General features: G+C 43.2%; 1 protein-coding gene across 1 annotated transcript in view; it reads left to right on the top strand.

Moving 5' to 3' along the window:
* Positions 1-9,556: 9,556 nt before the first annotated feature.
* Positions 9,557-12,627, top strand: part of LOC119337946 (ribosomal RNA small subunit methyltransferase G-like) — a 5,081-nt gene continuing 2,010 nt past the window's right edge. Inside the window, exons 1-6 of the mRNA XM_037610224.1 lie at positions 9,557-9,840; positions 9,913-10,102; positions 10,212-10,321; positions 10,651-10,729; positions 10,806-10,873; positions 10,977-11,043. Of these exons, the coding sequence (XP_037466121.1) occupies positions 9,637-9,840; positions 9,913-10,102; positions 10,212-10,321; positions 10,651-10,729; positions 10,806-10,873; positions 10,977-11,043 (718 nt within the window). The 5' untranslated portion in view covers positions 9,557-9,636. The remainder of the gene's footprint in view (positions 9,841-9,912; positions 10,103-10,211; positions 10,322-10,650; positions 10,730-10,805; positions 10,874-10,976; positions 11,044-12,627) is intronic.

Raw genomic sequence — 12,627 nt, 5'->3', positions numbered from 1 at the left:
CTATGCGCTTTTCTATCAATTGCTCGGCAGTAATTTGTTCACCCACTGTAAAATTTGCTATCTTGAGAGAAGCCACTAGTGAAACCTATGGCCCCCGGGTCTCTTTTCCATTATATTCAATCTATTATTTTCCCGTCAACTTACCAATTTCTGTCGTCGTTCCTTTTAATTGCAATCTTTACTTTCCAATATATAAACCAAAAATACCAAAAATATTTACTTTACCGTTTATCTATCTCTATCGGATCTCACTTTTGCAAGTGACCATGAAGGGATTGACAACCCCTTTATCGCGTTGGGTGCAAGTTGTTGATTGTTTGTGCAGGTATTCGGTGACTTGTGCGTTGTCTCCTACTGGATTGATACCTTGGTTCTCAAAACCGAGGGAAATACTTGCGCTACTTTACTGCATCACCCTTTCCTCTTCAAGACAAAACCAATGCAAGCTCAAGAGGTAGCAAGAAGGACATCTGGCGTCGTGCCGGGGAGATCTACGTCAAGTCAAGCCATACCAAGTACCCATCATAAACTCTTCTCCCTTGCATTACATTATTCGCAATTCGCCTCTCATTTTCCTCTCCCCCACTTCTAAAACGATTTTCAAAAATCCTTGCCTTTTCTTCGCCCCTCTTCCGTTCGATCTTTTGTTCGCTTGTGTTACCATGTGCCTTCTTTTTGCCTGCATCTTTGCTTGCTAAAATTTTATGGATCCTCATCCACTTGCTAATATTTTTAAGAGATCCAATTATGATGAACCAATTTCTAGAGATTTGAGTGCACTAGATTATCTTTATAAGGTTTTGCTTGAAATTCGTGAATCTGAAAATTGTGATGAAGTGCTTTATGAAGTGATTCACGATAGATCTTTGAATAAAAATCATGATTTCAATGATGTATTATAAATTCTATTAATGTCAATTATGCTAAAAATATACAAAACCCTAAGCTTGGGGATGCTAGTTTTGAATTCTATTAATGTCAATTATGCTAAAAATATACAAAACCCTAAGCTTGGGGATGCTAGTTTTGCTATGTCCACTACTTGTTGCAATGATCATGATTGGGGTGATTCTTCTTATGATCTTGAAAATTTATTTAAGACCCATGATGAATATGAGATTGATAATAGTGTTTGCAATAATATTGAAAGTGGTTTTGGAAGAGTGTCAACTTTATATCCCACACATTTGGAGAATGATCAATCTTATGAAATGTTTGATAAAAGTGGGTTTGGAGAGGTCATGACTTTAGTTAATGTTAATCCCACTATTTTGGAAGAGTGTTAACTTTGCATGCATGTGGATCGTGTTGAGAATATGTTTTGCGATAGCTATATTGTTGAATTTGCTTATGATCCTACATGTAATTACTATGAGAGAGGAAAATATCATCGTAGAAATTTTCATGTTACTAAATTACCTCTTTTCATGCTAACATTGCTATCGTCTCTTTCTTCTTCCTTGCATATGCTAGTTTTTGCTTGCCTTGATAATTTGTTTGCTTAAAAAATGCCTATGCATAGGAAGTATGTTAGACTTAGATGTGTTTGTCACGTGTTTTGTGATGCTCTCTTTGTGCTTCAATTCTTCTCTTTTATGTGAGCATCATCAAAATTATCACTGCCTAGCTAAGGACGTTAAACGATAATGCTTGTTGGAGGCAACCCGATTTTTTTTGTTCTTTGCTTTTTGTTCCTGTTTAGTAATAAATAATTCATCTAGACTCTGGTTAGATGTGGTTTTATGTTTTAATTAGTGTTTGTGCCAAGTAGAACCTTTAGTGTAGCTTACGGTGATAGTTGTGTTGATCCTGCTGAAAATCAGAAACTTTTCCTCTTAGTAATTAGTTTTGAAAATTCACAAAAACGTGATTTTGATATTATTCTTTTTGCTCTGAATTGGTACAAAAATTTCTCAGGTTTTCCTAATTTGGATAGATTTTTGGAGTTACAGAAGTATTCGAGAGTTACAGATTACCACATACTGTTCTGTTTTTCACAGATTCTGTTTTTCGCTTGTTGTTTGCTTATTTTGATGAATCTATGGGTAGTATCGGGGGGTATGAACCATTGAAAAGTTTGAACACAGTAGATATTACACAAATATAAATAAATAATGAGTTTTCAACAGTACCTTAAAGTGCTGGTTTATTTTCTTATACTAACGGAGCTCATGAGATTTTCTGTCGAGTTTTATGTTGTGAAGTTTTCAAGTTTTGGGTAAGGATTTAATGGACTATGGAATAAGGAGTGGCAAGAGCCTAAGCTTGGGGATGCCCAAGGCACCCCAAGGTAATATTCAAGGACAACCAAAAGTCTAAGCTTGGGGATGCCCCGGAAGGCATCCCCTCTTTCGTCTTCATCTATTGGTAACTTTACTTGAGGCTATATTTTTATTCACCACATGATTTGTGTTTTGCTTGGAGCGTCTTGTATGATTTGAGTATTTGCTTTTTAGTTTACCACAATCATCCTTGTTGTACACACCTTTTGGGAGAGACACGCATGAATTGTGATTTATTAGAATACTCTATGTGCTTCACTTATATCTTTTGAGCTAGGCAATATTGCTCTAGTGCTTCACTTATACCTTTTTAGAGCACGGCGGTGGCTTTATTTTATAGAAATTGTTGAACTCTCATGCTTCACTTATATCATTTTGAGAGTCTTTTAGAACAACATGGTAATTTGCTTGGGTTATAAAACTAGTCCTAATATGATGGGCATCCAAGATGGATATAATAAAAACTTTCATATAAAGTGCATTGAATACTATGAGAAGTTTGATTCTTTATGATTGTTTTGAGATATGAAGATGGTGATATTAGGGTCATGCTAGTGGAGTAATTGTGAATCTGAACAAAAACTTGTGTTGAGGTTTCTGATTCCCGTAGCATGCACGTATGGTAAACCATTATGTGATGAAGTTGGAGCATGATTTATTTATTTATTGTCTTCCTTATGAGTGGAGGTCGGGACCGCGCGATGGTTAACTCCTACCAACCTTTCCCCTAGGAGCATGCGCGTAGTGCTTGGTTTTGATGACTTGTAGATTTTTGCAATAAGTATATGAGTTCTTTATGACTAATGTTGAGTCCATGGATTATACGCACTCTCACCCTTCCACCATTGCTAGCCTCTCTTGTGTCGAGCAACTTTCGCCAGTACCATACACTCACCATTACCTTCCTCAAAGCAGCCACCACACCTATCTATTACGGCATTTCCATAGCCATTCTGAGATATATTGCCATGCAACTTTCCACCATTCCGTTTATTATGACACGCTTCATCATTGTCATATTGCTTTACATGATCATGTAGTTGACATCGTATTTGTGGCAAAGCCACCGTTCATAATTCTTTCATACATGTCACTCTTGAATCATTGCACATCCCCGTACACCGCCGGAGGCATTCACATAGTGTCATATTTTGTTCTAAGTATTGAGTCGTAATTCTTGAGTTGTAAGTAAATAAAAGTGTGATGATCTTCATTATTAGAGCATTGTCCCATGTGAGGAAAGGATGATGGAGACTATGATTCCCCCACAAGTCAGGATGAGACTCCGGACGAAAAGTAAAAAAAGAGAAGAAAAAAAAAGAGGCCAAAAAAAGGAGAAGGCCCAAATAAAAAAATAAAAAATGAGAGAAAAAAGAGAGAAGGGACAATGTTACTATCCTTTTTTCCACACTTGTGCTTCAAAGTAGCACCATGATCTTCATGATAGAGAGTCTTGTCACTTCCATATACTAGTGGGAATTTTTCATTATAGAACTTGGCTTGTATATTCCAATGATGGCTTTCCTCAAAATGCCCTAGGTCTTCGTGAGCAAGCGAGTTGGATGCACACCCACTTAGTTTCTTTTTGACCTTTCATACACTTATAGCTCTAGTGCATCCATTGCATGGTAATCCCTACTCACTCACATTGATATCTATTGATGGGCATCTCCATAGCCCGTTGATACGCCTAGTCGATGTGAGACTATCTTCTCATTTTTGTCTTCTCCACAACCACCATTCTATTCCACCTATAGTGCTATGTCCATGGCTCATGCTCATGTATTGCGTGAAAGTTGAATTTATTTGAAAATACTAAAGTATGAAATAATTGCTTGGTTGAAACCGGGGTTGTGCATGATTTAAATATTTTGTGAAGATAGAGCATAGCCAGACTATATGATTTTGTAGGGATAACTTTCTTTGGCCATGATATTTTGAGAAGACATGATTACTTTGTTAGTATGCTTGAAATATTATTATTTTTATGTCAATTTTAAACTTTTGTTTTGAATCTTTCGGATCTGAACATTCATGCCACAATAAATAAAATTACATGGATAAATATGTTAGGTAGCATTCCACATAAAAAATTGTGTTTTTATCATTTACCTACTCGAGGACGAGCAGTAATTAAGCTTGGGGATGCTTGATACGTCTCCAACATATCTATAATTTACCACAGACCTATGGCTCCATAGTTATTAGCTATATGGCTTCTTCTCTCTCTTTGATTCTCAATACCATGTTCTCCTCAATGTTCTTGGAGATCTATTCGATGTAATACTCTTTTGCGGTGTGTTTGCCGAGATTCGATGAATTGTGGATTTATGATCAGATTATCTATGAATATTATTTGGTTCTTCCATGAATTCTTATATGCATGATTTGATATCTTTGCAAGTCTCTTCGAATTATCGGTTTAGCTTGGCCTACTAGATTGATCTTTCTTGCAATGGGAGAAGTGCTTAGCTTTGGATTCAATCTTTCTTGTCCTTTCCCAGTGACAGTAGGGGCAGCAAGGCACGTATTGTATTGTTGCCATCGAGGATAAAAGGATGGGGTTTTCATCATATTGCTTGAGTTAATTCCTCTACATCATGTCATCTTACTTAATGCGTTACTCCGCTCTTTATGAACTTAGTGCTCTAGATGCATGCTGGATAGCGGTCGATGTGTGGAGTAATAGTAGTAGATGCAGAATTGTGTCGGTCTACTTGACACAGACGTGATGCCTATGTTCATGATCATTTCCTTAGATATCATCATAACTATGCGCTTTTCTATCTATTGCTCGGCAGTAATTTGTTCACCCACCGTAATATTTGCTATCTTGAGAGAAGCCACTAGTGAAACCTATGGCCCCGGGGTCTCTTTTCCATTATATTGAATCTATTATTTTCCCGTCAACTTACCAATTTCTGTCACCGTTCCTTTTAATTGCAATATTTACTTTCCAATCTATAAACCAAAAATACCAAAAATATTTACTTTACCGTTTATCTATCTCTATCAGATCTCACTTTTGCAAGTAACCGTGAAGGGATTGACAACCCCTTTATCACGTTGGGTGCAAGTTGTTGATTGTTTGTGCAGGTATTCGGTGACTTGTGCATTGTCTCCTACTGGATTGATACCTTGGTTCTCAAAACTGAGGGAAATACTTACGATACTTTGCTACATCACCCTTTCCTTTTCAATGGAAAACTAACGCAAGCTCAAGAGGTAGCAATAAATGGCATGCGCGAGAATCGAGGAGGGCAAAGAATGATTATGTGGCTATGTGGACGCTTCGATTTTCGGGAGGTCCATTAAGATAAAGATCTGTTGAGATATCCTTGGCCTTGTGCGGAATCAATGTGTGTTATGTAATGGCGGGTTACCACGGTTCGATGATGTGACGTCATGGCTGGTTGCAGTAAATTGGTAAAGGTTGATAAAAGAAGAATCTGCTAAGTCAAGTTATGAAGATTGATGTGAACCAGTTCAAATCAACCTTGGGCCTAATGTTGAGGATATAACTCCTAGGTATGACCCGCCCAGGAGGGGCCGGGTCATGCCGTTGGCAACTTAAGCATGAAGCTGGCAGTTCATGGATGAAGTTTGTTGAAGGCCCAAGGCTCGGAGGCGACTCTATGCCTAAATGTGTGAACCGTCAGGAGATGACTTGTTCTGTAAGGCAATTTTAGTTAGAAACCGAGCCGGCCATGTTTGTGTGAGCCGACCGAGACTTGTAAGCCGTCGGGCATCAACCTGTATATAAAGGGGTGATCCGGAGGTGGATTAACTCAAGAAACAATCAATCGAGTACTAGGTCAAGCGTATTTGCTCCTTGGTAATCAAAACCCAAGCAATACAAGCGAAGGCAGAAGTAGGCTTTTACCTCATTGAGAGGGGCCGAACCTGGGTAAACTCTCTGTGTCCTTTGTCCCGTTCAACTCCTTTAAGCTAACCCAATTGCGATGGCTCCACACCTAAGTCCTTTTGCTAGGGCATCTGTCGTGCTAAATCCACGACACATCTCGTGTGAGTGCGGCGGAGGGCTGCGAGGGTGGCCCGATTTGTTGCCTCCTATCATGCCATTCGTCGTGCCGAAACGCATGATGATCTTCAGAAGAATTTAATCAAGGAGTGGTGGGCATGGAATGGCCGACAAAACGCATGATGATTTGTATGTTTGATGTTGTACGATTGATGTTGTAGTGTTGAACTATTTATTGTATTGGAAGATAAACTTTTTGTCTGAGTTGTAATAAAATTGAACTATTTATTATTGATTATTTTTTATGTGTTTGATCTTTTTGGTTTTGTTTGGAGTTCATATACTGTTTGTGCTGGACGTACGCGCTGTTTTTTGCAGCCCTGCTGGAGCGGCTCGCGCGCTAAATTTTAGAGCGGTTGCGCTCAGCTGCACAGAAAAACCGACTATTTCGATGCTATAAAGCATTTTTTTTGCGTGCCGCGTGTTGCGCATCTGTTTTTTTTGAACATCAGTACAAACGGAAGCGCTCATACATACGCGCATACACTCATCCATATGAACGCACACACGCACACCCTACCCCTATGAGCACCCCCGAGAGACTGAGTCGGGATGTCATCTTGAAATTTATGAAGTCAGAGCAACTCCAACAGGGCGACCCGTTTCGTCTGCCGCCGTCCGTTTGGGTAGGCGCGGACAAAAGAGGAGGCCTAACTCGCCGACCCAAATCCAAAATGCATCCGCGCCGACGCATTTGCGACCCAAATATGCGCCCCAAATGCACCGGCGCGGACGCAGAACGGACGCCACGCGCGCCTTCTCGGTGTCCGTCGTGGCCCCACCTGGCGGTCATCCAACTACCTGCCACCTCGCTGGTCAGCTTAATTTATGACCCCGGGCCCACACGTCAGCAACGTCGGTCGTCCTTTTTTAAGCCCACGTCTCCATCTAGCCACACTCGCTCCCCCGTCGCCAGCAAACCCTGGCCAACCCTAGCCACCCCAGCCGTGCCAAATGGGGCTCTTCTCCGTCGGCAGCAGCAGCAAGTCGAAGGGCAAGGCCCCCGCCGTCCCTTTCCCAGCGGAGTTCCTCCCGCCTCCGCCGGCGCTGGCTCGCCGGCAGAGGCAGCGCGTGAACGTGCCCGTGCACCAGCCGGAGTGGCACTGGCAGCACCCGCGTGCCTCTGCTGTACCCCGACGCCACCCTGCCGCACAACTGGCATCTTGATTCGGAGAGGATCCCAATGCCGGCGGTGCCGCGGTCGGCTAGGGCGCATGCGGAGGAGGTGCGTCGCCGGCGGGCGCTGCTGACGTCGGAGCAGCGCCGCGACTCCGCCTATGCAACCGACTCGCCCAACTAGGCAAGATGGTTTGCGTTCGAGTATGAGGAGGCGAGGCGACGCGGCGTGCACGAGGTCGACCGCAGGTTGCCGCCGCCCCGCTCATCATCCGCGAGGAAGACCAGGTGGCCCTTGCGGCCGTCTACAGGAAGAGCGAGGAGGACGAGCGGTGTAGGGCGGAGGCGGCGGAGGAAGAGGAGGCTCGGTACGAGGCGTCCATGGCCCTCTCCGCGGCGGGCGACTACGTGGTGCCGCCGGTGGCCCCGCCGTCCCTTCCTCGCTGCCTCGTCAAAGCCGAGCCGCAACCGGAGCCGGAGCCCATCGAGCGCTACACCTTGACGGGAGTAGTGCGCGAGTAGGTCAGCGCGCCGCCGATGTGGCTGGGGGCGACACCGGCACAGGAGCCGACGTACCTCGAGCACTGGCGCCAGATACGGGTGACCGAGGAGCACCGCGACGGCGAGTACCTCGAGATGCTCGAGTGCGACGTCGAGGCCGAGCAGCGCGAGGCCGAGGAGGAGGCGCGCCAGGCCGCGGCAGCATAGCCCATGGCGGCACTGCCCGCGCTGGCACAACCCCCGCCCGACATGAACGCGCTCTGGAACACGGCGTTCCCCTGGGCCGACTTGGCTCCGACGCTCATCGACCTCACGGTCCCCGAGGATGACGACGACGCCTAGGGCAGCGTGCCGCCACGTAGTTTAGTTTGTTTTTATTTTTCTTAAATGCAAATGTGGACGCGTGGACTCCCGCCGGCCTTCATGGCCGGCTTTAATGTTTAATTAATGTTGCTTTTATTTTAAATATGCATGCATTTTTTTCTAGCACCGTCAAAATGGGTCGCGCCAGCGTTGGGCGCACGTGGCGACCCAAACGCGGAAGCGGACGCTCGTGTCCGCCTGGCCGACCAAAACGGATAAAAAGCAGACAAAATTGCCGTCCATTTGGGTCGGCCCGTTGGAGTTGCTCTCACCGTGGTCGCCTCGTCGTCGACGGAAACATCGCCTCCCACTGAAAGCACATCGCCGAAAATCCAGAAATAATGCAAGCATGAGGACTTGAATCATGATGGGCTGAAAATTAGGGATGAAAATGGTGTGGAAAGTTTCCGCTTTTCCGGACGAAAAATGGAAACTGAGAGGAAATATGAAAATGGAAATGGAAATTTGCAAAACGGAAATGGAAATGGTTTTTTTATGCGGAAACTGAAACCAAAACGGAATGGTATTTTCCGGTGGAACAGACGTGGAAATGGAACTTTTCGTTTTCGTAAATATGAAATTTCCGTTTCTACTATAGATAGCCCAACTACCAAAGAACACACAATGACACAATGAGTAGAATAAGCAGAATGGATCATTTGAGGACCAAGTTTTACTACCACACACGTACTCAACTAGACCATATACAGGATTGTCATGTACTACTACAATATTATCCTATGTTACTAACACAACCATATTATTTTGGAGTCATGTTAACAATTCCATAAATTTATTTGTTTTTTTCTATATTTCTCTAGGATTCAAGGAGGTTTTAAGTTCTAGTCAACAAACCGTTTTGTTTCCGTGTTTGCTCTGTATTTGCTTCGTGTCTGTTTCCGATAGTATTTATTTCCTTATTCGTTTCCGTGGTTTCTGTATTCGTTTCCGCTTCTGCAAAAAAATATGAAAATAAATATGATAGCACCCAGTTCCGTCCGTTTTCGCGCCGTTTTCATCCCTACTGAAAATACCAGTGTCCCTCTAACTATCCAACCAGCTCTGACCTCTTGTTTTCAGTCCACTAGTCTCAAAACAGCCCCGCAACAGAATTATTACTCCCGAAAAGACAGGTCAGACTTTACGTTTTTTTTGCGGGTAAGAGTTTACGTTTTCTGCACCGGAACACGAAAAAATAGTAGACGTTTACGATTGTCGAGACACGTAAAGCGTATTTACACATCAGAGCCCCAAAACGGCAACGGTCCAACCCCATCCTCCATCCCCGCCTCGGGCGCGCGCGAAGCTCCGCCGCCGCCGCCGCCGCAAGGGATGTCGCTCTGCTGCTGCAGCGCCGGGAGCCGCCGCCTTCTCCTCCCGCGTCTCTTCCTCGGCCAGCGCCGCCAGGCCCGGCGCCCCCTCCTCCACCTTCGCACCACCGTGACCGCCGCCGCCTCGTCCTCCGCTACATCTCTCTCGACGCAGCAGCAGCGCCAGGTCTCCCTCTACGTGGACGCCCTCCTCGACTGGAACCAGGTCCCTCTCTAAACCTCAGCCACGGGCTACAACCCTAAACCCCAGTTATTACATGTTCTCTTCGCTGTTCAGAGGATGAACCTTACCGCCGTCACCGACGAGTCCGAGGTCATGACGCGCCACGTGGTTGACTCGCTTGCCGTGCTTCCTCCACTCGAGCGCGCATACACCTCCCGCGGCGGCGACATTTCTGGCATCAGCCTTGTCGATGTCGGCTCCGGCGCCGGGCTTCCTGGTCTTATCCTTGCTGTTGCGCGGCCAAGTAATCAATCATCTCTGTTCAACGATTAGTGTTTCATGATATCACTGAAAGCACTATGTAATTTTTTTACCTTTCCTGTTGCAATTTGAATTAATATTGTCTGTTTCAGGCTGGAAGTTTACGCTGTTGGAGTCGATGCGGAAGCGGTGCACGTTCTTGGAGCACGCAGTTGAGGTCATGGAGCTGTCAAATGTGGATGTGGTGTGTGACCGAGCTGAGGTAAGCTGTCTTTGAGCAGCTAAGATAATGCAATGCATTCTGATTGATTGAATTTTTCATGTATTTGATTGGATTTGCGACAATCTGGTTTTCTTATTTTAGTAGAGTTGGAATTGTATGCTCAGTGTATGCCTAGTTGCTAATTTACCAAATAAATCACAACATGGAAATTTCTCAATTGAAGACATTTTTATGATCTTCGAGGTGCAAGAGATTCATTCCTGAACACATTTGAAGCATCATCATAAAATTACCTATGATTTCCCAATCTAGTGAATGTCATCACTGTTATATTTTGACTATTTTACTTATGTTCACTTATAGGACAGAATGCTGGCCAAAGTCATGATTTCAGAGAGTCATTTGATGTAGCAGCTGCAAGAGCTGTCGCAGAACTTAAAATTTTAGGTATTTATCATGTAACATGTTTTTGGGGGTTTACTAGACAATATATATCAATTAACCCTAGTTTTCTCCTTTGCAGCTGAGTACTGCCTCCCGTTGGTTCGTGTTGGTGGTTTATTTATAGCTGCTAAAGGGCACGATCCTCATGTAAGTCTTGGCTATTGGACTATTGTGCATTCCGCTAAATTCACCAACATACTGTTACTGTCTGAAACTAACGTTTCTTCAATTTCTTATGTTGTTTGGGCAGGAAGAAATAAGAAGTGCAAAAGCTGCAGTTGGTAAATTGGGTGCCTCCATGCTAGATTTGTGCAATGGTAAACTATCTTCTTTAGCTCTGAAGAATTTATTTTATGGATTAGCTTTGAAGATTTTGAGAGGTCATTACACAGTTTTCTAAATATTATTGTCAGTTTACATGGTATTCAGTCAGTATCTTTCCGAAAATAGAAAAAAGAGAGGGATGGTAACAAATAATTCTCATTTTACATGTCAAGGTATATTTTTTATTTTCGTTTTTACTTGTTGGCACATGGTACTATTTCTCTTCATGGTATTCAGTTAGTAACTCTCTTCAAAAGAGCTAGTAGCTGGATCTTTACTTTTCTACTTGCTACCATCCCCTTATGACCTTGCTAAAGCTTTTCTGAAATATTTCATTTGTTATTTTATCAGCTTAGCAATTTGCATGTTTTTGAGTTCTCGCGCGCTCCTGCAATAAACTGTGGAATGCGGTCCATGCTTATCAACAGACACAATTATTGATCTGTTCTGCGGTATCCCTGTGTGTACTTGTGTGTAGATGCAATGTTTGACCTGTTTTTTTTTTTGCGGGATAATGTTTGACCTGTTCCCTTAACTAATTCATGACCATGTACGATGTCCATGATAATAAAATAAGTAGATGCAACTTTTGCTAATTGATGACTACTACCTCCGTCCTGGTTTATAGGTCCCCTTTGTAGTTTGTGTTAAATTTTGACTAAAGATTTAACTAAGAAAATGTTAATGCATGTCAAGGAAAATTATCTCATTGAATTCATATTTTCTATACTCCTATATAGTGTCCGAGTAGCACTTCATAAGAACCGTTGGATCTTTTCAATCGAACGGCTCATATTTAACATCTTGTGATGGAGGACTACGTGGCCACATAGACATCGTTGGATATATCTATCTGACGGCCCATGTTGCAAGGATTCGCTGTGGGCTCCATCCCCGCTGCCTATCCCTGTGCGCACGTGAATCTGCCGTGGCTATCCAGAAATTTCCGGCGAACTCCCGTAACATGCAGAGTAGAGCAGTGCTAGCAAGCTAGCTAGGCATCACGATGAGAGAGTGGGAAAAGGCTGCAATGGTGCAGTCACAACAATTTAACTGGCCAGAAAATAATAAATAAATAGATACACAATACGTGTTACAGTTGAATAGATTTTACTTCCTCTCATGTTCGTATCAGAAATATTATTACCTTTTCCTTTTTGTTTACCAATATTTTTTTGTGAACAACTCTGATCAACCAAACGGACATAATCAAGGCTTGAGTTATTGTTTCGTGACTCTACTCATCATATTTTAAATTATACTTCCTCCGTTCCTAAATATAGGTCTTTTTAGAGATTATCGGCCTTGAAATTGTTGTTTCTACGTTTATGAATGAAACTACAAAATTGAAAACAAGCTTTACGTTCTAATATTTCATGTATAATAGCACAATGGGACCTTATCTCCCCTAAACTCAACAGATGGGAGAAACTAAATGAATGGCACCCCTTGCGCAAGCTCCTCGGTGGTCTTTTTTGGTGGCCTTAGAGCGCGCCAGTCGCCATGTGTCACGTGTTGGGCGCTCCCTCGAGATTTGGTTTTCCTACTTACTTTTGTACGCGCTTTCATGTTTTACC

Source organism: Triticum dicoccoides, chromosome 7B (assembly GCF_002162155.2).
Source record: "Triticum dicoccoides isolate Atlit2015 ecotype Zavitan chromosome 7B, WEW_v2.0, whole genome shotgun sequence".
In the NCBI taxonomy this organism is placed as follows: Eukaryota; Viridiplantae; Streptophyta; class Magnoliopsida; order Poales; family Poaceae; genus Triticum; species Triticum dicoccoides.
This window is presented reverse-complemented; position numbering and strand designations above follow the sequence as displayed.